Source organism: Papilio xuthus, unplaced genomic scaffold (assembly GCF_000836235.2).
Source record: "Papilio xuthus unplaced genomic scaffold, Pxut_1.1 DF825017.1, whole genome shotgun sequence".
NCBI lineage: Eukaryota > Metazoa > Arthropoda > Insecta > Lepidoptera > Papilionidae > Papilio > Papilio xuthus.
In genome coordinates this window covers 2,329,674-2,356,743 of record NW_013533632.1, presented here as the reverse complement: position 1 = coordinate 2,356,743, position 27,070 = coordinate 2,329,674, and the positions used below count along the sequence as shown (strand labels likewise).

Here is a 27,070-nt window from a genome sequence, read left to right as displayed (position 1 = left end):
TTATTTTAATTTCTTTTGCAAGGCTACGGTAAAAAATATGAAAAGTAAAAAAAAAACTGGTTCTTGGGGCCATGTAAATTCGATTGAATCTTGTTACACTTACATTTATAATAATCGAAAATAAAAACAATAAGAACAAATCTTACTATAATATTTATTCTAAAAATAATAACAAATCCTACTTATATTTTAAACATCTGTCGCCCGCAATTCCGTCCGCGTATAGTAAAAGAACTTAATTAGTAGCCTTTGTGTTCTTCTACACTGTTCTAAATCTATGCCAAATTTCAGCGAGATCCACGCAGCTGTTTTTGACATATCTTCTAACAAACGTTCACACATCCAAACATTCGCATTTAGTAAGTTGTGTAAAGACATTAAACGTCTGTATGGTCAGTATATGGTGCATGGATGACACAATGTTTTTAAATACTCTTTGTTATTGTTTCGAGAATAATTAGAACGAAAGAAGCACCGAGACACGGTACTTGTGCTATATTTGAATGGTCTTAATCACGTAGCAGCGTTGATAGTGTATTTGGACGACACTTACGTGATATTTTGATTGAAGTAAGTCCGATGTTTAGCTTAACATTTATATGATAATCGTTCGTGGAATATCGCAGAATGCATGTGAGGAGAGATTTTATCTTTATCTAATTTCTTATCAAGAGATTATATTCATATAAATTTCAACCATGACCTAGCTATAAGCTATAAAAGATATTTTATTAATGTCTAATAGATAGTAAACTTCTTTATAAACGGAAATAGGCTAATTGTAGCCTAAAGAAGTTATTCTCAATTTTGGGATACCTTCGTATTTTTCTTTCCTAAAACTCGTCGAATTATGAATTGAATTTCTGATGATTTTCTAAAATTAATTACAGTATAGACAAACAAAACAAAAACTTACGTAGTTTTCTAAATTCATAATGTATCTTACTAATATTATAATTGCGAATGTTTAGATGGATGATTGTTGGCAGGTATCTCCAGAGCGACTTAATAGATCTTGATGAAATTTGGCACAGATATTGAACATAGTCTGGAAGAACACAAAGGCTACTAATTAAATTTATTTTTAATTCTGCGCGAACGGAGTCGCGTATGATAGCTAGTCTAATATAACTTTTCATATAAATTAGATTTCTCACATTTCAGCAACATGTAAATGCGACGTTTATTGATAATAAATTTATAAATTTAGCGTATTTTTATCAAGTCAAAAATATATTGATTTGACTATCAATCCATTACACGATTTCTCTGCAAAAATAAATGTCAATACGAACTCACGCCACGAACTAAAAAAAAAGTGTGTTCATAAATGTGGTTACAAAGTCAAAGTTTTTAAACAAAATTATAATTTGTTGTAACTAGTACATAATAAAGTTGCGATTATGTAAACTTAACATATAAAAAAAAAGTTTGATAATAAATATTTTAACTGCGTTTCAAACATGTAGCGACGAAACCATTTAATATGCAAATAGAGTCCTAAAGAGCTTGTGTTGTTATCACTGTCCTTTACTGTTTCATACAAAAAGAGTGGGATAGTAGAATATTTCGTGTATCCACAAGTAGGTGGATATACGTGGGAAAATAACAGACGGGGACGCGTGGCCGCTTCACACAATTCCTAACTTCAATGTCGGGAGTCGTGATATACAATTAATATTCGTGTTGTGTTCATAAACATACATTTGTTTAACTTCTCATAATAATTTTTTATTTCTGCTAGGCATCTAAACATCCTTTATATCCTCACCAGCTCACTATACGTCCCCACCGAGGGGCTCGTAGCCTACCCTAAGTTTATGGATGACTAGGCCATAGTCAACGCTGGCCCAGTGCGGGTTGGTTGACTTCACACATATCTTTGAATTTCGTCTTAGATATATGCAGGCTGCATCTCGATGTTTTCCCTCACCGTAACAACGTCGAATCAATGTACATACGTAAATCGGGAATCGAAAAACAAATTAGTACATGGTGGGACTCGAACCCAGGACCTGCAGATTGCAAGTCAAGTGCTTGAGCCCTGAGCCACCGCTTACCTTTATTTGTAATGTAATAAAGATCATTTTTATTTTTTAAAACACCACGTGGACGATTTAAAGTGTAAAACGCTTCAAATTTGTTTAAAATAAGCAACAAAGACTTGCAAATGGTGCCCTCAATACTCTATTAAAAATGTAGCCTTAGAATATTTAACATTTTACAGCAACACGTTAAATTTTTAATCTTATCACGATATAAACAAACCGTGAGCAAAACATCGAGTATAATAATGACCATACTGATGACTCATCGCATTATTATTACGTGTACTTTTTACTACACCGTTATAATCCGTTTGGTTCTCTCACTAAACTAATGATGGTCACTTTTAAATTAAAGAAAAATGAACCTTAATACAAAGAAATAAAACTTACAAAATCCATCGCATTTAAGGATCGTTGAGCAAGGAACCGATCGACAAAGTATTTATTTCTTTTTAAACAATGCAGTAGAAATGGTCACGGGAAATGCCCGTCGTAATAGTCTCAGACGGTTTGTCAGACTGATTTGTGTTATACAGCAACCTAAATAACAAAGGAACTGTGAACAAACTTGTCGTGTACGCACCGGTCTTGAACCTTTTCATTTTGTGATAGAACAATATAGCTTTTATTCAAATCTCAAGTATATTTTGAAATATCATAATTGAATCTTCATCTTCCCAATTTATATGTAAGTAATTTTTTTTTTTTAATTAATCTTGAACTGAAAAACTCGAAAACTACACCAAAATATTTCTCCGCATATCACTGCAACTTATACTAGCTCAAAAATCTCATAAATATTAGTAATGCGAATGTTTAGATCGATGGATGCATGAATGTTTGAAAGTACCTCCGGAACGTCTGAACGGAATTCGGTGAAATTTATCATACATGTAGAACATAGCTTGGAAGAACACATATGCTACTAATTATGTTGTTCTATAATTCCGCGCGGACGGAGTCGCGGGCGAGAGCTAGTATAGTAATACAAGTTCATAAATAAAAGAAAATATACTACTTTTTTTTGGTTTCTAAACTTTGAGTTTGATGAATGAACCCTGTCTGTTCACACCTTTTGTCCTTTTCCTTATCTAATCTTATTCTTATTTCTTTCTCTTTTATACACAAAGGCTAAAATACAAACTCTTCATGTTAATGAGTATCCGCAATAGCACATAACTTATTTGTTCGTTTGTTTGACACATTTATTAACAAGCCAATTTATACCTGAGCCATCGTTATTTACCTAAAATTATAGAACGAATATCTTATTATAAAATAGGCGTTTCCATTACGTAAGAAGTAATAAATCAAAATGCAATTTACTATACACGTACTTTTGCTAGTATTCCATAATGATGTTTAGTAATACGAGTAAGGATGCGTTGCATCATATTTTATGCTAATTAACGTTTCGATGCATTATAACAACAATAGACCGAGTTATTTCGTTCAGGGCGCATTAACCGATCGTTATCTGTTCCGTTTCAGCGATTCTTACGTAAATATAAAAGCAATTTTTATTATGAAGTGTAAGTAAAACACGTTAATATGATACATTATTTAGTATAGCTTGTATCGTGTTACGAAAACTGCATAAGCAAATTAAATATTTACATCGTTAGCTTAACTAACACTTTATATATTAGTGACTTCGTACAAAATTTAAAGTTTAATATATTCTAAATAAAAATTAAAACCTAATTGCCTTCATCACGGCATTAAATATTAATAATACGCGGCGATAAATGTATTTTTTTGTTGTTGTTGCCAGAAGGAAGATCTTATGAAAGTAAAAAAAAAACAGAAAATTATGATCTCGATTTTTGTCATAAGATATGAACATAGTCTGGACGTCTAATTATTTAAAAGGAAAAAGGAGATTAAATATCAAAGATGAGGTCACAAACTATAGAAATTATAATTAACTTTATCCGTTTATTACCGACTGATATTTCTAAAATTCATAACTTTCAAAAAGGCTGTACTTGTCTAGCACTTCCCAGGTCAAATACCAACCAAGAACAATCCTTAGTCAATTTGGAGTTTGAAAAAATTGTGAAGCTAAATATGTTACATCAATAGGCCATACATTTCCTCGATCACCGAAAGATCAGACGATACGCAAAAGTATAAAAACATGACATAAAGTTTAACCCTGGCCTCAAACAAAGGAGAAAAGAGGATAAGAAACAAAGGAGTTTATATTTTTTTGTAATAACACGTTAAACGACAAAGCACTTACTAATGTAACGTTAATTTAAATTCTTTTGTGACGATAGGTTTTAGGTGTTTCAGACAGTTTATATTATTTATTACTAGTTGCAGCCCGTGACTCTGTCCGCGCGTTATTAAAAAAAAACTTAATAAGTAGGCTATGTGTTCTTCTACACTATGTTCTATATGTATGCCAAATTTCAGCGAGATCCGTTTATAATATTAGTAAGATTACCATTTTGTTCGTTTATTTTGTTTTCTAAAAATAAATTTGTTTTTAAACACATAGACCAAGGTATAGACTAAGTGTGCAATAACAAGATTCAGTGTTACGATGACACGTACTTATTTAATAGAATTAAAACAGTATGTCGGTTACGTTAGTCCTGCATTGTGTATGTTTTCTCACCATCGCGTAAACAGCTGATATTGTACACGTATTCTGTGAAATGTAATAGGAGCTAGTAGGCCGGGTAATCAATGTCATATTACGGGACTTAGAACTATGTGATTCTATTCAATTAACTTTCAATATTCCCTGGCATCTTAACGCTTGGCCCAGACATTTTCGAAAGTGTGCTTATAATTGGCAATTAATAAAGCTATAATTTCATAAAAACATCGATTCAGGAAGAATTAAACACGTTTCTTATAAAGAGTGAATTAAACTTGTTAAATTAAAGATGTATAACATCCTACCTCTTACTAATATTATAAATCCGAATGTTTAGATGGATGGATGTTTGTTTGAAGGTATCTCTGGAGCGGCTCAACGAATCTCGATGTTATTTGGCATGGATGTAAACAAAGTCTGGAAGAAAACATAGTCTACGAAATAAGGTTTCGTTTAATTTCGCGCGGATGGGGTCGTGGACGACAGTTAGTCTTCGATCTCGGTATTTGCTCGATCTCGGAAGCAAGTACGAATTGTGTACCATACAAAACTCAAGACAAATCGAAGGCAACCAAAATGCTTGGTACGCATCGAACTGCCGCGACAGTTGCATAGACATATACTGTTGTCCCTGTCTTATCAAAGATAAATGAAAGAGTTGGCGACATGTTTAAGACTAGAATCTACCGCAGATAATACTAAAAACAAAAGAAAGTATCACTAACTTTAAAATATAAGTTAAAAGCCATATTGTGACCTGAATAAGTAAAGCCGTAATATTGTATAGTAAGAAATGAAACTATCCGGTACTAGAGTAATACCGGCTTACATGACCTACGACCTTGAGAAAGAAAAATAGTGTGCGCTTTACGATGTAACGACGATTTTATTAAACACTTTCTTTTTTTTACATATTTTAAATAAACAAACCATTATCAAGTAGGTTTTTTAATAATGATATAGTTACATTATCATTCATGTTATTTTAAAAATATATTTAAATACTAAACTAAAACCGACCAAAGTCAATATAACATGAAATCTGCTAAAAGTATAAGCTTGTATTTGCTGTTAGTTTGATTTTCTTAATTGGTCTATATTTGATTTGATTTTTTTTTTATCATCAGCGTCACACGTCCCCGTTTAGGCGCTCTGAGCCTAATCTAAATCAAGGGTGATTTTTTTGTCCTACATTAAATAAACGCTTTCTTTTATAAATTGTACCACCACTATATAGGTACTGTCACGGCCAATCTCGTTAGCTAACGTCATGCACTTTACTCACGGGATACGAATCCTCTTTGTAATTGTTTACGTTTCCATTTATTTATAGATATAACACATTAACATACTTTATAGCGTGTTATTTACGTGTCCTGCTCTAATTTTCAAATATTTAAAAATTCCTCCGTTAAAAGATGTTAGTATATTTTTTTATTTAACACAATGATAAATATTGGACGATAATAAGAGGAATAAACAAAAATTACCTTGATCGAAGGTAAAAAATAAGGTAAAACAGTTAAAATAAAGATTTGATTGCATTGAATTCCAAACTTCTAAAGCGATTGAAAAAATTGTTTCACTGTTTGGAAGCTACACTATCCCCGAGTAACATAGACTAAATTACAAGATTTTCTTACTTCTATGATGTCGAAATTGCGGACATCTTCTAATATTAGGTAACTTTTCACCTTATACGTATTTAAGATAGTATACCTCAAAATGCAGACAAAGATTGCAGTGTTTACATAACCTAAGAAATCGATGTTTATGTATGAGGGTCGAAGTTTAACATCAAATGATCCGCTTACTGTCAACTTCCCAATAAAAAAGTATAATATATTCATTCTGTTAATTAAGAATGGCAGTGAAAGTTAAATGAACAGAAGAAACTGACCGCTACGATACAGAATAACAAATCAACACGTGTTCTCGTAATATGAAATGGAAAAATTTTGCACGGCCAATGAATGTCATCAATATGACGTCACCTCGCCCAAAGTGGCATTCAAATGAAGCGCGGTTATCTAACTACGGAAGTGGCAGGTTCGACGTTGCCGTGCGACGAACTGCGAACTGTCGAAAGTGCGATCCTGCGCGTATCGTGTACATGATTCCCATAATAATTACCGGCATAGACATTTAAGTTTACACTGTGAAGGTACTGACAAAACCGGTTACATTGACATGGAAGGGACCGGCAATATTTAGACGTATTAACAGATATACTTTACAACACATTTTTTTGTAATTCATGTGGTGTTCTGTACCGATTTTAATCATTACGTTCTAATGTTTGCTAATTCACAAGATGTATCGAAATTAAAATCGATTCTGGGTAGTTAGAATTAACGACAGTAGTGAAAAATATATATTATAGGTAAATAACGCAGATAAATATAATAGTTTACTCTTTCCCTTCCCATCCTTTTCTTTATAAGGAAAGGATGGGAAGTGGAAGTGGACTTTCCGGATGAGAGGATGCATGGAAAGGGATATTTTCTTTCCGTGCATCCTCTCCTCTGTCGATTGAAGGTAGGCAACGCATATGCAATTGCGTATGTCTATGGGCAACGGTCACTTCGCTATTTCAGCGATTTCAGGTGGCCGCTCGCTCGTTTCCCACCTTTTGATATAAAAAAAACTCACACAAATACATAATGATACATACAAAAAGCTGAGAATCGCATCAATTGTAAATCAATAGACATTAACGTGTACAAACAGCTTTTTATCAATCACTCAATTTATTATTGCTCAATGTTGATGTCAGCTCTATAATAAGTAAGATTATCGTATACATAAATACATCTACATCGCGACTTTGCACGCAATTTTGTAATATTATCATTATGGTTTTATTTTTAAACTTCTTAACAACGCATACAAAGGCATTTTAGTCATTTCCACGTTTGTAACTAAATCTGGGGGGCTAACAAAGTGCATTCGCTCACAAGCGATTCCATAACGAACTTCAAAAACGTATAGAACTGACGCGCGACAATCACGTGACTTATCGAAAGTTATTGTCAATTCTATACATTTCTGAAATTCGTTGTGGAATCGCTTTAAGCGAATGCACTTTGCCTAACCCTCCAGTAAAGAAAATGTCATGTTTGTGGATGATACTAGAACTTTCTATCATTGTTAATTTCTATTTGGCATATGTTACAGTGAGTTTTCACTGCCTAAAGGCTTCTATCAAAATTTTTGGTTATACAGCTCATTCTTTTTAAAAACTAATATCCATCTTCCTCTGGGATATATGTATTCTTTTTTTATTTATATGTCAAAATATTGTTAATGTCAAAACATAAAGTACAACGGCAACTGTTCATATATGATTTAATTGGAACCCTTTCTTAACGGTTGTCCAGATGTAATAAGAAATAATTATACCAAATTTGGAGATAATCGGATTTACAGTTTTCGAGAAATCTCGACAAACGAGTCAGTGACTGATAAATAGCTTAATTGTGTATACAGATTTATATTATCAAAAATACACGTATTACATTAATGAAAATTAATTGAGGTTGTTTGGATGACGCTCATCTAAATAGACACAGTAGGTTGAATCCAGAACGGCGTGTACTAGTGACCTTTTCTGGCGGAAGTTACGCGCAATAAATAGTCACTCCCATTTAAATTGCTCCAAATAAACTGAAAGCTTTAATTATTTAAATTTAACAGAGAATTTCTTTTCATAATCACGCATTAGGTTTTATCCTCGAAATCCAACTGTCTTCATTTATCAAACAAATCCAGCTCGAAGGACAATATACACATTTAAAACGCCAATAAGACAGCCAAAATGAGTTTATTCCTTGTTTACAAACTTATAAGTAATATATTCATATTTACATTACTAATTCCATCAAACACTGACTAAATCTTGTAGTTTTCTCGTTGACTTCCCGCGTGATTTTCTGTTTCATCTTATTTTATATTATTTAAAAAGGCAAAGGTCATAGTGGCCAGTATGCCACCTCTTTGGCAGAATGTAAACTCTTTGTCTACTAATGAGATGGGATACTTAATTTTTAAGTATGCATTATTATTACCTCTAATAAAAACAAATCCTTTTATTATCGAGTTAATGTTGTAGAAATTTTCCAGTATTTCTAATTCATTTCAAAAGTTGCTACACGAGACTTTCTACAGATAAAAAAGTTATCTTTGTTCTATCATGAATCAATCGATGATTTTTTCGTTCTTCAAACTATAGTAAAAACTAGATTGACTTTATCAAAGTTGCAAGACATTGCAATGTCTGGAAAGTCAGTGCTCAACTTTCTGCACACTATTTTTATAACGTTATACAAATATTTGCTTTCTAAGATCAATGTTAACATTGGTTTTTTAATACTATCTGAATCCGATGCTTCATTAAATTGAAATAAAAACACCTAAACAGTAGATCCCATAAATATTTTCTCTCGAATAGGTCCAAATGTCAAAGCATTAAATTGCAAGCTTTAAGTTCCATGAAAATTCCATTTCGTTATTTATTTTTTTAATTTATTCGAGGAACATCGTTTCACTCCATTGATATTTGTCCTACTTAAGAAAAAAAGTTCACGTGTCCAGTGTTTTCTACTTACAAACATTCTGTCATACGTGTTCAGTAGATGTAAATCTGTCTTTGGCATCCCCAACCGCTGACTCACTCTTGAATCATACGTTATACTTGTATTCAAATATATGTCTGTCTTTCATTTACAATAAAAATATATATTAGAAAAAAAAACTAAATTTTATGTTGCAATTGCCTTTTAAATATTCTTGTATTCATAAACATTGCAAAATAAGCAGTTAAAATGTCTTGCAAATCTCTGGTTATAAAGCGCGACGTAACCGACAATAAAACCAAAATATTAGTGTGAAGTAATACCACGATATATATGAATATTAGCATAATTATAATACAGATTATAATCATATTGCACTTAATGACGTAAATAGATGATTATCGAAAACCGCGGGAAGCACGGAACCGCGCACAGATAAGATATTTGTAGAATTTATTCTGAGGCCATGGATTTCGCATATTGCACAACACCAGTCTCGGGGCAACGCGGTAAAGGATTACGCAATTTTCTTAAAATTAGAACAGAATACAATCTAATGACCGGGGACGCTGTCCCTTCCAGTAGGGCTGGCACAAATAGACACACAATTGAACACAACACGACAACTATCGTCGAAAACACAAATAATTTCATATGTTTGCAAGAATGTTTTTTTCTTTTTACGACCTCCTTATGACGCCTTACATTCTAAACAATTTCGTTGAAGTTTTATTGTATTCGTAACCTTTACATGTACAATGTATTCGGTTTTTTTTAACTTAAATTGTGGTCATCTATTTAGTACGCATGAGATATTAAAATGCAATAGTAGACACAATTATGTAGTGGACAGGCGAGGGAGGGTCGTGATCGCGACTACACACGACCGGGGTCGCAGGAGTTCAAGTGCTGGCTCCAAGTCGGCATCACGACCTGACTTCGCTGGTTTCACATGAGGGCAGAACAGTAGACCATTGCAGTACTCCTATGGTTCATCAAAACGGTACTGTTCTGTATCGACGTTTACGCAAACAATACTGGATATTCCCACTGCACTACCTCACCATTCTGTTACCACATACGCCACCATAGGCGCGTGATAAGACTTCCGAATGATAGGTACCAAGTTATCCGGACCTTAGCCTAGATATCGTTATTGTATGTCAAAAAATTACGTTAACATTCTCAAATATCTGTATCAAAGACTGAAAAGCACTCGCTAAAAGTTTTATTGTTCAAAAAAACAATTTATGAAATTCCGGGACTCTTCGCACCGACTGTACAGATTTTGACTGGACTTTAACGGGAAGGTAGCTGATGCAAGCACGCATGTTATAGGTTACTAGGCTATTTTTATTATTATTTTTTTTATATCAGAAGGTGGCAAACGAGCAAGCGGCCACCTGAAATCGCTGGAATAGCGAAGCGACCGCTGCCCACAGACATACGCAATTGCATATGCGTTGCCTACCTCTAATTGACGGAGGAGTGGATGCACAGAAAGAAAATATCTTCCCTTTCCATGCATCGTCTCATCCCGAAAGTCCACTTCCCATCCTTTCCTTATAAAGAAAAGGATGGGAAGGGAAAGCGGACTAAATTAGGCCTCCGGGACGCACACTCATCAGACGAAACGCGGAATTGCTTCCACTTCACGCCTGCCTTCTGTGTGGTCGTGGTATTTCACCGGGCGAGCCGGGCCGATGCGTGCGAAGATGTTAAAGCGGGCTCTACCACTGTTAAAATTCAAAAATAAAATTTTAATATTCTGCTCTGACGAAGTCGAAGGCGATCGCTAGTAATAATAGCAAATATATCAAGAATTTATCAAGAAATAATATAACATAAATTACTTTCCTCATCACATTAATCTCATTTGTTTCTCGTTGAAATGGAATACAATATGTTATGTCTACCAACAACTAACACCATAATACGCTTAATTCGCGTGTTATATATCTTTTTATTTAATACATAACTATAGTACTTATGTAAAATATATTATGTAAACACTATCCGATTAGATAATCATGTATTTATGAGATTAAAGGGTTCAAGGATTTAATTGTCTATAACACACTGACGTAGTTAGACAATATGTTTTTATATTGCGGGTGTACATCAAAATATACCATTTTACCCATTATATAAAATTCATTAGTTATAAGCTAGCGAGGTTGTATCGATTTTAAATTTGTTTTTTGTATAGTGCTCCTAAATTAATTTAATTGGTTTCGAATATCGAGATAGACATAGGTATGGGTAGGCTGCAAAGCATGTTAAAATTTTGCGTGAAAAATCCAACTGAAAGACAGATTTTATCTCTGGAAACATACACTAAAATATTAAAATAAAACTAAAGTTAAATGAGGTCATTGTAAAAACTAACAATCGTAATACACCACTTATCTTTTCAAAAATATATGAAAGTCTTAGCGCGTAGTTAATAAATGAAACAAAAAAAAACAATTATTTTCTTATCCACCCGTGTCCCCAATCAAAGATGTAATGAATCGTAGCAATGAGAGACAGTCGGGCGACCAGCATTTAGGTCATTCACCCCGTTCATTTCCCGATCAGAAACTGGGGAATGCTACTTGCAACTTTGTGGTGGATCATTTTTCAAACCCACAATATTCTATTTATATTAACTACTTTACTAATAATATAAATGCGAATGTTAGATGGATGGATGGATGTATGTTTGAAGGTATCTCCATAACAGCTGAACGGATCCTGATTATATTCGGCATACATATAGAACATAGTCTGAAGAAACATATAGGCAACTAATGTTTTTTTTTTTTTATAATTCCTCGCGGACGTAGTCACGGACGACAGCTATATATTTTAAAAGTCGCAAATATACCGTGTCCAATAATGATTTATTTCATATCAATATTATTGAACAGTGTGATTCATTTAATTTTGTTACTAACGCTTATGAGTTTAATAGAGCGTTATAAATATTTTCCAGCTGCGAGCACTTACAACGTAATATTTAATATGCTACTTTACGAATGGACGCCAAAATGTCGTAACTTTTGGACCGTTAACCTTTTATTTAATGTCTATTGTCCGACGATGCAACCACGATATTCTCAAGGCTTGTAACACTCAACGTTTAATATTTGGACTTATCTTTTGTCTAAAGTGAGAAAGTATTTGTTCAGATATTAATCCATATCAATAAACTTAAGTGTTAGAGTTGAGTAGTAACTAAATAGATTTATTATCTTGGGCCGTTATAATTGAAAAACATTGATAATAAAAAAAGTGAAATTTCAATAACGTTCACTTGAAAATCACGAATAGTTTGTGTACTGTGGGACATAACTTCTACTCCTAAAAGTAAATGAATAATTTTACTCACATCACATAAACTGTAAATTGTATGTTTGGTACTTGTAAAATATCTTTCCTATTTTCTCTTAAATAATGTTTAGTATAAAAATATTAGTTAAATTACTCCCGTCTTGTAAAAAAACAAGGAAGCAAAACCGCTATTAGAGGATGCGCTAACGTCTACAAAAACTTGATCGAAACCCCTTCATCATAAATTATATTGAATCTACAACCTGTTATAATCTTACTAATAATGCATATACAAATGGTATTAAAAAGTTTAACTTATAACTCGTTGTCGCCCGCGACTACGTCCGCGTGGAATGGAAAAAATTATAAATACCCTATGTGTTCTTCCAGACTGTAAGAAATTTTTAGCGAGATCCATGCAACTATCCATCAAAATATTCGCATCTATAGTATTAGAAAGAAGTAAAACAAATTAACAAAAGTAAGTCAGCATAAATACACTATTAAAAAACTAAAATATTTTAATCTGTTGACATAATTTAATTTTATTATTTCATTATTTTTTTAAGGAAAGAAACTAAATATTATAATTGCGAAAGTTTAGATGAATAGATGGAAATTTGCACAGATATAGAACATAGTCTAAAGAACACATAGGCTTATTTTGCTTTTTAATTCAGCAACGACGGAGGCGTATGTTAAAATGAAATCATCCTTAGCTTGAAAATCAATTACAATAAACAATTCGATATTTGTTTCGACACCATTACAATGAATTAACATCGTAATATTTGGTCATACAGTGTTGAGATAACAAAGAAATTGATATGACAAGGTATCATTGTGTCATAATTAATTCAGATAAAATACAGTACATTCATATCTTGAGACATCGTTGATTAAATTAAGTATCTGCTTGTTATCTGAATTCATCATCATCAGCTCACTATAAGTCCCCGCCGAGGGGCTCGGAGCCTACGGAGGCCATAGTCAACCACGCTGGCCCAGTGTGGGTTGGTTGACTTCACACATATCTTTGAATTTCTTCTTAGATATATGCAGGTTGCATCACGATGTTTTTCCTCACCGTAACAACGTCGAATCAATATACATACGTAAATCGGAAATCGAAAAACACTTTGGTATATAGCGGGATTCGAACTCAGGACCTGCAGATTGCAAGTCAAGTGCTTAACACCTGAGTCACCGACGCTCTTATCTGAATATTAAGATGTAATATGTAACAGATTTTAATCTGACGTACAAAAATTATTTATCATAGCATTTGTGACCTCATAAACAAAACTATCAGATATCAATAAAAACAGGGGTACATAACATTTTATAACCCTCTTTTAGTTTCTTTTTTTTTTTACAATCATGATAGTCTTTGAATTTTTTGTTATCGGTCACTTACTTTAATATGTATACATACGTGACAAAATAAGGTACAGGAATGTACTAGATAAGTATTGCTTTATATTCAAAAATATTTAAAATTGCAATATTTGAGTCACCAACTTTTCTTACTATACGATCTCTGAAGAATTTATACCAACAAAGTTATAAAACGTATTACATTCGTTTCACCTTTGTTGCAATATTAATAATAATCAATCAAAAAGATAATTGCTACACGCTTATCAAAAGCCGTGAAGGTGCACAACGCTTTACAACACTAGTCTAAAATCAGTTCGCGCTTGAAACGCACATCTACTGGGAAAAATAAAAACCGGCTCCGCAATTATAAACCGACTTCAAAAAAGAAGGTTCTGTATTTTTTTGCGATATAAATTTTAATTTTCTATTTCTGTTTAGTGGTACAATGTGATATACATTATAATATTAATAAAATTCGTTTAATCAATTGTGATAAAAGTGTTATAAAATGATCGAATTGGTAAAAGTGAAGGATAATTTACGTGTGAATGGGACTGTAAGGGATATTGGTGCGGAGACGTTTGTGTGCAGAGTCCAATATCTGAACGATTTGGACCCATTTACTGAATACAATGTACGGGAACCGACAAGACCTTTATATCATACGTTTAACACGACAATACCACTGTCGTATCAAATTGCAGCAGTACATCGATTACTACAAGCACCTCATCGGGTAAGTTTCAATCTTACTTTTTTACTTTCAATAGAAACTTCAAACTTTGACCAAAGCTTAGATTAATATTTCACTAATTAATTGATTAATTTCTTCAAGTTAATCACAGTTAATCGTCTTAAAACTCGTGTCTAGAATTGATTTATTTTCGTTTTCCTTTACATAAAGAAAAAACAGATTTAGTGCATATTTTATGAAAGAAATCTAAACTAAGGTGTGCTTGAGTAGCCAATTAACCATACTGAATGCGGCAATGGTTTTATAATCTGTTTAATATGATCAAATTTTATCTTCTTCGCTTATAAGATTTCACTGAAAATGTACGTTTCAGACGTAGTTTTATCTAAAAAGAGTAAAATGTTTATTATCCCTGGCTATTTTGATAGATTTAACGGTTACTTTATTTTATTTCCAACACGTAGAAAATGTTTATATGTATTCTATATACATGTTTGTATATAAAACTGCATTAATATAGATGTAAATAACGCGGCTTACTCACCGTGGTATTTGGCTAAAATTATCTGCGCTAAATATCTGTGCTGAGCTCAGGTGAGGATTATCCATTTGTGTTTCCGGGCTATAAGACAAAAGTGCCATATATATTAATTTATAACAATAGTTATGCTTTATTAAACTGGTATATTTATTTATTTATTTTATTTTATTGAGCAATGTTAAAAAAAGAAAAAAAAATATCTTTTCGCCGCTAGATGTCACTATTTTCCTTCCTGTAACTGTCGAAATTTTGACAAAAAATTCGATATTGTTCTTGTAGTTAATATCAAAGCTGTGATCTCATTTTGGGCATTTTAATATAAACCATCTTTGGGTTTCAGTGTTATTTTTAATATAAAACATCGATAGTCATGCTTAGACTAGCATGAAAATTGCTACTGCATTTTATTCAAAAATCAATACTGCGTTCAATGTATCTGATTATTTATCTTATCTCTTTGTCTTTTACAAACAAATATTCCATTTCTAATTATTTTTTATTTTAAATAGTTCTTCTGAAGTCTAGTGAAATAACAGTTTTAAAATATGAAAACTACTCAGTTCAATCATTGACCGACATAGCATACTATGTCTAGTAAGATTTTTAATTGTCAAAATTCATAATTCATCGGTAACATAGTACACAATTGCCTTTGAAAATGCTCAATTCGTTAACAAACAACAATTAATTGCATACAGGGTAGGGTAGTAAGATCACCCTTTCCTCTTTCCCACGCGTTGTGATCACGACTTGCAAATTCTGCTTCAGGTTGCAGGATGCAGATGGTCCACTTCCGCGTCTAATGACAGACCTAAACCGAAGCATTTTTTTTTTAATAATTAGCTTACAAATAATACTTAAGACATTCTTGACACATAGAAAATGTAATCGATATTTAATACTATTTTTGTAACCTATCTCTGTTTTTGTAAAGAGAATGAGCGAGATGACAGTATCATTTTATAAATATGTTTCTACCGTAGAATTCGACTCTTATTTTTACAAGAAATATTTATCATCTTTACCTTGTAGGTATATGTTATTAATATTATAAATGCGAATGTTTAGATGCAGGGATGGCTGAACAGATCTCGATTAAATTAGGCATAGATGTAGAACATACTATAAAGAACACAGACTACTAATTATGTTTTTTTTTTAATTCCGCACAGACGGAGTCGCGGTCCACAGCTATTGCATTATAATAATAGTGATTCAGGATCTATCTTGCTTCTATTTAATCCGAGACATTTCTGTGTCAGTCATAATTTGAAGTTTTCATGCGACCTTGTAGTGTCATTGACATTACTACCGTTTTATTCACATGAGATTAGTGATATTTAAAACTAACCTTTGTTAGTACCGGAAATTAATTTACGCACGCGAATTTTAAATACTGGAATTACTAATATAGACATTATTTTCTTGGTTGGTTATAAATAACATAGTTTATGGGCTCTTTATAAAAACAGTTTATCAGATCTTTAAGATAATTTTGAGTTAATTTTTTTTTAAATCTTAATGAAAATTTAACATTCACAGTTATTGTGTACGAATGCTTTTATAAAAAAAATAAACATGTTTTTGTATCTATGTTAAAGTTTCAAGTAAAAATCAATACACTTCTGTACAGTTTTTTTTAAGATAAGTAATTTTTTGTTTTGTAATTACGTCGAATCTGTGCGCTTGTACTCGGGGAAAACTTCAAGGTAACATCCGTTAGTCACCAAAGTTAGTTACGTATACGTAGAATGAATATAATTACTATGTCAAATAAATATCTCAACTATGTATTACTAACCTAAAGGAATATGGAAATTACGGATGGATTGTGTGAAAGAGGAACACGTGATCGGATTGAATTAATATAAACTCTTCTAAAAGAAGGAGGATTCGCCAAATCGAAATTCAAAGATATATGTGAAGTCAACCAAGCACTTGACCAGCGTGGTTGACTATGGCCTAGTCACTCCTAACTTAAGGTAGACTCCAAGCCCCTTAGTGGGGATTTATAGTGAGCTGATTATAAATATTGTGTCATTTCCGTGTCGGTATACACGGTACAAATATATTGTAAACTGTGTTATCATAATCTTAGGTTATTGTTACGGCAGTTAACCCTACGGTTTTATAATAAGTCTGGAAATAATTGTTGCAATATATTTTTCATGTCTGAGTAATCAAGAAATTTCGGGAAGCTGCTTCATTCTATTTATAATCTTGTACCATTCACCTCACGTGTACGTGAAATTAACACAAATGCACATATAATATACATTTGCTCTAAATAACTTCGATTCATGAATCCAATTTACACGAAAGTATACTTTAAAGTTATATTTGTGTATCCTAATTTTAGCAACATACGTATAAATAATCGAAGTATTAAAACAAAAACATATTGCTTAGTTTTATTATAATAAGTGGGTACTGTTTTTTGTGAGTTTTTAACCATACGTATAATCTCTCTCACATTTCATTTCTTTTTCCACAAAAGTATTAACTGACGTATGTTTAAGATAGAAACATAATTTAACGTTATTAATAGTTTAACAGCTACTGGAAACACTATTTCTAAACTTTTGCTCCAGTTTCCCACAATACCCTTTGCCCAATAACTAGGATCTACGATGGCACAATGCCAAGACACAGTTGCATGTGTATACGACGATTAGTATATCACTGATCAAAACTCAGAATTACTCAGAAGAAATAATTACAAGATTTAAAAAAGATTAAAAAAAATAATTTAATTAATATTTTTTTTACACTTACTTATCTTTATTCTCATACTACTGAGATATGTAAAAAATATAGTTTTTTAATATTTTAAATTAGACAAATGTTGAATGGAAAAATAGTACGCGATTTATTTTTTGAAACTGTATTAAAACGTGTAAAGTTGTCTTTACCGCCATCTATTTGAAAAGTTCTAATGCTATCAAAATGGAGCTAGCATAATTGACTACTAGATGGCGTGCTTTTATATTTGTGTCCGGGAACTTTAAAATTAAGAAGTTTTGTAAACATTATATTGTTTTTTTTTTCTAGCTCGACGACGTTACGCTACAGGTGTTCAAGGACGGCGACTACGGAGCATATCTGGACTTAGATTCGACCCTCGGCGAACAAGATGAAGAACTTGAGGGACTTCAAGACAAGTAATTCAACTTTTTTTGCTTTCAACTAAAATCCACATATCAAATAATAGAATCATTAAATGGTCTCACTTAGGGTAGAGATAATATTAGAAATCTATGCTAAAGGATGCTCTTTTTGATTAATGAGTATCGATTTTTTTTGAAGACTTTTAAAAAAGCGTCTTTCAACGGTTGCTTCAAGAAATTATTAAACGTAACAAATACATGTCACGAATTATCGAATTAATAATAAACTTCTCGGCGGTAATTAAAAATCAGTACCACTTAGACTTCAAGAAACGTACATCTTTCACAAAGCCTACCAATGCAGATCTATTGCAGAGGTCTATCTTGTTCAAGCCCTTTGAAGCACTTCCCCTAACGCCCCATTATCGAAGTTGAGCAAAGATATTATTATACCTTCCATATTCTTTTGTAAAAGCAGAAGATATCAATATAAAGTGAATAGGCAGGAGTTCAAGGGACCGCGATACTGTTCTTGCCTATAGAGGTTTCTTTCTTTGAGTTTCTCGCTTATCCTGGTTCTTGTATATATACGTAAGTACGTGTGTATTGCTTGTACGTGTATATTTGTTTCTTTAATAGCAGTGTTATATAAGATTTCAGGTTTCAATTACCTAACATATATATCTATGTGTATTTATATATTAGGAAGACATGTTTAGGGATCCCCAGCAATTGTGCGACCATCCTGCTATTATGTTGTTGCGTCGATACTTTATACGACCTCCATAATTTTCTGTTAACTTAATATATTATGATGCACTTTTTAATGTGTATTTAGACAGTGAAATTTCATGGTAAAGATAACCATAGTTAGACATAAGTCTACTTCTATTTTACTAATATTATAATTGCAATTGTTTGAATAGAACACATAGGTAAATGAAGCTTATTTTTAATTCTGCGGGAACGAAGTTGACGACAACTAGTCTTACTTCTTAATTCTTACAAATGCGAATGTTTAGATAGATGGGTGGATGTTTGTTTAAAGGTACCTCCGGAAAGGTTAAACGGATCTTGATAAAATTTTGCACAGATATAGAACATACTCTAAAAGAACACATTGGCTACTTATTATTATTTTTTACCGCGCGGACGTTGTCACGGGCGACAGCTATTAGGTAAATAAGTTTTCCTTACAAAGTCTCAAACTTCACCTGTACATAATAACATGATATTGGATCTTACAATAAAATAACTTGTCTAATTTAAAATTACCCTAAAATGTCTTTATAAATATAAATACATGGTCACATTAGTTATATTTATGATGATTGACAGACGTATTTGTGTTGGGGAGTTTAGAGGTCGTGGCCGACGCAATTGATTGCATACTCTTACCCGTACAAATACTGAATAAGTATAAATATAATCAGATTTTCTGCTAATTTAAACTCACACTTATTAATAAGTAATAATTTAGCGTTTAATCTCATCTGATGCTAAGTGATGTGGTAGAAAGATCCAAAGCATGGCTTGTAAGTGACTATTCTCCCTCATTTTAAAGGAATTCTAAATTCAAAATTGGAATTATCATCCTGTATACAAAATTAAAAAAAAAACTGTAAAAAAAAACATTGGGCATAACTTAAACGATTACTATACTATCAAAAATATCGTTTCACAACAGGTTACTGACAGATATAAAAATGGTCACCATTTGCAAATATACCCAAATTACGTCGATGTCGGAATGGACACCATGAATTTATTTATTTAGATCACATCTACACATCTATCAAGATTAGTTTCAACTTGTATGTAATATACACATACAAACGTTGTAGCCTAATTCTTTGTGCCCGAAACATAAAGATTATTGTAATTATTGTAACAATAAACGGTATTATCATATTTTTACTCAATAAAATCATACGGTATTAATATTGAATAAAACCAGATGTTCTGAATGAGACTACATTCTCCAATCAAGATGTTACTCTATATTTATATTATAACTAGCTGTCGCCCGCGACTCCGTCCGCGTGGATATATATAAAAAACCTTAATTAGTATAGCCCACCCATCCATTCACATCACATCCATCTAAACATTCGCATTTATAATATTAGTAAGTAAATAAAAAGCAGCTCTTCAAGGCATAAATTAAAAAAAAATTATAAATAGTATCCTATGTCCGTTTCCTGGCTCTAAGCTATCTCCTCACCAATTTTCAGCCATATCGGTAAAGCCGTTCTTGAGTTATAAATAGTGTAACTAACACGGCTTTCTTTTATATATGTAGATGAAAAAAGTTTGGTTTGTTACTTTCACAAATATAAAAAATAAACACTATTTTGTATTATCTGTGGCAATTATTGGAATTTAAACCCGCGACTCTAAATCTTAGCAAGGGTTTCTTACTACGTTATTCTCTCTGAAAAAATAGAAAAGCAGATATGAATTGTGGGTTTATTTCGTTAGTGGAAACCTACTATTATTTCTCATATTAATTACAAATTAACGAACAGTGGATAACACGAATATTTGTGATAATCGCCATCAAATTTCATACCAATTTTACTAATATTATAAATGCGAAAGTTTAAATAAAAGAATGGATGTTTGTATTTGTGAAATTTGGTATATAAGAAACATACGTCTACATCTATATGTAAAACGTAATCTGGAAGAACACATGGGCACACATGTTATTCTGCGCGGACGGAGACCTGTGCAACACCTAGTTTTAACATAATTAACGATGACTATACGATGGCTATAGTAAGAAAAATTCGTACTAGGCCCACTGTACATAAATCGTAATCAAATAACGAAATAATCAAAACATATATTTTCATTTCTCCGATGGCGTGGAAAGTATAGAAAACTATACTATTATTAAGCGAAACCGTGAGTGTTTGTCGTCCGTAGTTTTTTCCCATCTATTTACAATCAGTTTGCAAAAAGCCCACGATATCGATTCATACAGTTTAGTAAGGCAGTTTGAAAACGGTTAAATCAAGTATGACGAACCTTTACGTAGCAACGTGGCAGCTTTTTTAAAGTATTGTTTCATGAAGTCATAGATGTGCTATAGAACAACTTTCTGGTAAAACTCCGTAGCGTAGGGATCACTCGTGTTCGCTACTCTTATAATAGCTACTTCAAACTTTTTATTACGCATAGTACAGTCTGTGATTAGTGGCGTGCCCAAAATGTATGCCATTTGTTTACTATACCTGGGACTAAATTATATAATATTTCTACCCTTTTCTTTACAGATTATTGACACAATATATATTTCTCTGTCATATGTTTCTATCATCCGACCCATCTATTATTTCCTCCTTAAAGTTTAGACTAGATTTCAAAATAAAAAAAAATGTAGAAGTATAAATAAAGTTTATTAAATGCTAAAAAACAAAATATATCGGTTTAAATATACGCAATTATATATAACCCGATAAATTTGTTTTTTTCTACTCTTTAAATTTCTGATTAGATTTCCACATTGGGTTCAGATTTTGAATAATTGTGAAACGAAAACCTTCCATTTATTATAATTTTCTACTGAAATTTTCAATACGAGCATCAGCTTCGTTTTAGGAATCGATTTGAAGCTAAATAATTCATGTGTCCCAATAAATCGATTGTAAGCAAGAAAAATCTTTCAACGCTTACCAGTAGCGTAGTTTGAATTCGAACGCGATACGAAGCGCAAGTAACTTTGTGATTGAGGAAAATGTGAAAAGTTTTATTAAAGTTTTTTTTTAATAAGTTCTGAATCGATACTTGCGTAAGCGTGTGATTCTTATTTTAATATAATTCAAATATTAACAATGTCCGAAGACGAATATTCCTCTGATGAATTTGATCATTTAGTTTAGTAAGTGTAGAATTTATATGTTTTTATCTTTGTTCTCTTTTATTATTTCATCTTAATATTTATTTACTCTTATTCAATGTATAATTTAAACTAATTAAATATTATAATATTGGAAAAAGAGATTTAAAAGCATCTTTAAAAAAATCATCATTCAAATCTTTGCTTTTTATTTCGTTACAAGTTTACATTAAATAATTTATTTTTATTTAAAAGTTACTTTTAAATAAAAATAAATATTGTTCATCACTTTTTACATGTTTTTTTTATTTATTGCATTTATAATAAAACATACTAAGATTTTTAAAGTCTGACCTGCTTTGCAACAGACAGTATAATTTCGCGACAAAGCGCATAAAGGTTTATAATTTAAATTGGAAAATATTTTTTAACAACTGGCAATAAATACTCAAAATAAAGTCGAAACTTGTACTATGGCATGATTTGTTGCAATAGTCAAATGACAGGATTCGAACCCAGCACCAAAAATTCCGCGGTTAGAACCCTTGACTTCTAGACTATTTCTACTTGGTTATATGAAATGCGAGTGCTAATATAATTCACTTTACATATCTACATATTGTTTAAATTGAAATAAAAGATGTAATTCGGCTCTTAGTACAATAATGACATATAATTTTCATAGTTTTTTTTTTTTACTTTTCAGTCGCAAAAATTCACTCGTATTACGAACTCAACTCTCTGTGCGAGTACATGGAATCATTGGTGAGTAAATTACATCATTTTTTAAATAGTAATCCTTTAAATGTACAGTCACCTGCATAAATATGTACGAGTATATACTTCAAAAACTTTAGAAACTTGTATACGCCTTCGGTTTCAAAATTATGTATGCACGTATCCGTTCGTATACTTCCGACCACGAATACGTGCTAATGAAAACCAAAAGGGTATACAAGCTTAAATTAGGGTAGGCTCCGAGACCCTCGGTGGGGACGTATAGTGAGCTGAAGATGATGATACAAGCTTTTAAAATTTTTGTAAATGTTTACATATTCATGCAGCTGACTGTACAATATTCATATAATACCTATTTAGTAGATAGGGTGTAGTAAGATTTTAAGCCTCATCCCCGAATGTAATGAGTTTCTAGAATCTCCAAAGAGCACATCGGAAAATAGCTTCTGGCCACCTTAGACACTTATCTCAAACTTTGGTCTGTTTTATGGGTAATTTAAGTAACACCTAAGTCTTAAGTTTAACAATTGATCGAGTACATCGTTATGTTTTAGATACGCTACTGCGCTCCCAAGGCAGGGAGCTCAGGAGAGCTCTGTTCACTCTCAAGCAGATACTGCAATCAGACAAAGATCTCGTCCATGAATTCGTCGCGAACAAAGGTTTGGACTGTCTCATGCAGGTGGCCAACAAAGCTGATCACAACTATCTGGATTATATCTTAAGAGCTCTTGGTCAGGTTAGTACCGATATGTTTAATCTATAACTGTACCTTTACGTGTGTATTCATTGAATAAATCATTTTTCATCATCATCGTCATCAGCCTTTATCTGCCTACTACTGGGAATAGGTCCTACGCCTTCCGCAACGACTTCCCGCCGTGCAAACTAAGTCATTGGTCCACCTGAAGGGAGTCCAAAGCTCTTGTTCCTTTCGTCTAATTTTTAATCAATAATAATTATGTTTCAGATACTTTTGTACGTTGATGGAATGCACGGAGTTATGATACACAAGCGATGTATTCAATGGCTGTATTCCTTAATAGAAAGCAAATATCGTCACGTTGTGAAAATATCCCTTAAACTTCTATTAGTTTTCGTTGAATACGTCGATAAAAACTGCTTGCTCCTTATCGATGCTATTAATATCGTTGATAGCACCAATGGTAGACAGCCGTGGTACAACATTATGAAAATTCTACAAGATATCGATGCATCTGATACTGAATTACTTATATATGCAACTACATTAATAAATGTATGTTTAAACAACATACCAGATCGAGATACGTATTATGATCAAGTGGACACTTTACAAGACCAAGGAATAGATGATATAATCCAGTTGTATATGTCTAAACAAGGCACAGATTTAGATCTTCTAAGGCAGTTGCAAATATTTGAAGCTGTACTTCTTTACGAAGACGGGGATGAAACCGGCACAGCACTGAAGTGAGTCAAATTGGATATTGTTTTCTTATGACGAGATTTTTATTTTATCAATATAACCAATGCATTTTCATTTGATTTTAGGCAACTAGATGACTCGGTCATAATGTCTTTAGGGCGAAGGAGTCTCAATTTAAATACGACCGAAAGAAGGAAATCAAAGAAACAACAAGCTAAAGAAAAAGGTTTGGAAAATAATATTTTAAGGCTTGCGAGTGAAATTCCGAATTCATAGCTCTTGCATTTTTACTTCTCTATTAATACTTTAACAGTTACTTAATGCATTGTGTGGATTCATCGCATTATACTTAAAAAAATCAAATTTAAGTGTGTTTTTTACTACTTTACTAACTTTCTACAGCTAAACTGCCAATCACCCACCATACGGATTCTGATATTAAATCAAACAGTAACATTCGCACATCATATTCACCAACAATAAACGATAACAAAGAGAACAAAGATCTGACACCGGCTTGGAAAAGAAGAAAAGATAGATTTGCTAGACAAGCACATCATATAATACAACAACAAGAAATGCTAAATAACTCAAGCGATATTTACAATGGATTGTTTGGTAACATTAATGGAGATCGCAAACGTACAAGTACCACTTACTCGGAAAGCAACGGAGAATTCCCTACTTCTCCTACTTACGCTGAAGAAAATTATACCAAAAGTAATGGTACTTTAAACGGCCAACTGCAATACACCAGCAATGGAATCAATAGTTCTTTAGAAGAAGAAAAACCCTTCGAGAGCAGACTCCCAAAAACCTATTTACCAGATGTCTTGAAAAACGGTTTGTTTTTTAACTAACCTACTAATTGACTTGCATGGTTTTTTTGCTCGATGTTGATCATAATTATAAATTACGTATCGATATATTGTAATACTAGCATTTGCTCGCAATTCCGTCCGCTCGACATTAAAAAACTTAATAAGTAGTCTATGTCTTCTTCCAGACTATGTTCAACATCTATGCCAAAGTTCCGTTCAGCCGTTATAGTGATACCTTCAAACAAACATTTGCATTTATAATATTAATTTTATCATAAATTTTTGATATGAACGAAATTTTTCTTACAGCTAATTTGAGATACACCGGTGGTCTAAAACAGAGATTACGAAATGGAACTTTAGGTCACACTGTTAATGCGGTAGACACTCTTGCTGCGATAAGGCAAAAACAAAATGAAACCTCGTCTGATGTAAAGGAAGACAGAGGAATTATAATTAACAGAGAACATAGTATAAAAGATATCGCACAAATGTTAACAAACCCCGTGAGTCCCAATGCAGAGGAAAAACCACTAAAAGTGGCCGATATGGCGGGGATTGTTTTAAAAGCCAAAGAGGAATTAGCAAAATCTCAATCGAAAGGTATTATTTTAAATAAATAATATAAATATAGTATCATTATTTTTTAGGGTTCCGTATCTCGAAAGAAAAAAACGGCACCCTCATAGGATCACTTTGTTGTCCGTCCGTCTATCTGTCAAGACCCTTTTCCATAAAATGTTTTATTGTGTTTTTCAGAAATCATAAAAAGTCCTAGTATCGAAAAAAGTACCAAAGTACCTGAATTAAAAATATCAGAAAATGATTTGCATTGGGAAAAGCTTAAGCAAAGTGGGCTGAATAGGGAATTTCATATATGCGATTTGGATTTTTCTGATTTGAAACAAGATTCAGACGATGAAATGACATCCCCGACCAAAAACGGAAACAGTGGTCCACCACCTCCTCCACCTAATATGTTCCCGTCTTTAGGGATGCCTCCCCCAATGCCTGGCTCACAGTATCACACTACGAAGAATAGTGTCCCGAATCCACCGCCATCATTACCTCTTGATTTAGGGCAAGATTGTGATAGAGGTACTATTAAGAAAAATAAAAAGACTGTGAAACTATTTTGGCGAGAAATCCAAGAAAATCCTATACCTCCGCCGATAAGGTCCAAAGTTGGAGGTTTCATTTGGGATGAACTCCCAGAAGTCCCCGTGGACACAGCTATGTTAGAACACCTATTTGAATCTAGAACCAATGATTTAATTATTAAGGTATGTCGGTAATAATAAAATCTAATCATTAAAATTATATTGTCAAATTTTGTTGTGGAATTATTAAACACATTACTAAATAATAATTAGGCAAAATACAATCATAACAGATGTTTTTTTTTAAACTTTAGTTTTTTAATTAAATTATTTTTTTTATTTCATGGTTGCGGTTTGGCTGGTCTATTGTTATAGGAGGTGAGTTTATATATACATTTATTCATCCCCATTGTGAAAAAGCATGTGTTCCAAGTACCCTTTTCTAAAACCCTTTTGTTAAACGAAGTTGTAATTTAAATCGCTTATTATACTTTTAGAAACTAATGGAACCAAAGAGGAATCTTATATTAGATGCTAAACGATCAAATGCCATCAACATAGCAATGAAAAAGTTGCCAACACCGCAGACAATCAAGGCGGCTATTATGAAAATGGATGCGACAGTCATAGGAAGAGAAGGGATAGAGAAACTATTGACAATGCTTCCAACAGAAGAAGAAAAAGTTAAAATACAAGAAGCGCAGGTAACTCCGTCCGTGCAAAGCATAAAAAAAATTTAAGCTATTTGTCCTTCCAGACTATGTTTCACATCTATGTCAAATTTCATCGAGAACCATTGTGCAGATGTCTTCTAACAAACATCCATCCACCCAAACATATATTCAGACATTCGTATTTATAACATAAGTAAAATTCAAAATACAGATAA

The 27,070-nt window shown here is 32.5% G+C and overlaps 1 protein-coding gene across 3 annotated transcripts in view; it reads left to right on the top strand.

The window, feature by feature from the left end:
* The window catches only part of LOC106126230 (Formin homology 2 domain containing), a 52,391-nt gene that overhangs the window by 20,825 nt on the left and 4,496 nt on the right, over positions 1–27,070 (top strand). For 2 of the 3 annotated variants that reach the window (XM_013323727.1, XM_013323728.1), the window contains exons 5-13: positions 18,215–18,324; positions 22,821–22,879; positions 23,407–23,591; positions 23,823–24,304; positions 24,386–24,486; positions 24,663–25,103; positions 25,391–25,684; positions 25,841–26,365; positions 26,677–26,885. In XM_013323727.1, coding sequence (XP_013179181.1) covers positions 18,215–18,324; positions 22,821–22,879; positions 23,407–23,591; positions 23,823–24,304; positions 24,386–24,486; positions 24,663–25,103; positions 25,391–25,684; positions 25,841–26,365; positions 26,677–26,885 — 2,406 coding nt within the window. The remainder of the gene's footprint in view (positions 1–18,214; positions 18,325–22,820; positions 22,880–23,406; positions 23,592–23,822; positions 24,305–24,385; positions 24,487–24,662; positions 25,104–25,390; positions 25,685–25,840; positions 26,366–26,676; positions 26,886–27,070) is intronic. The other variant, XM_013323729.1, reaches the window with a different exon arrangement.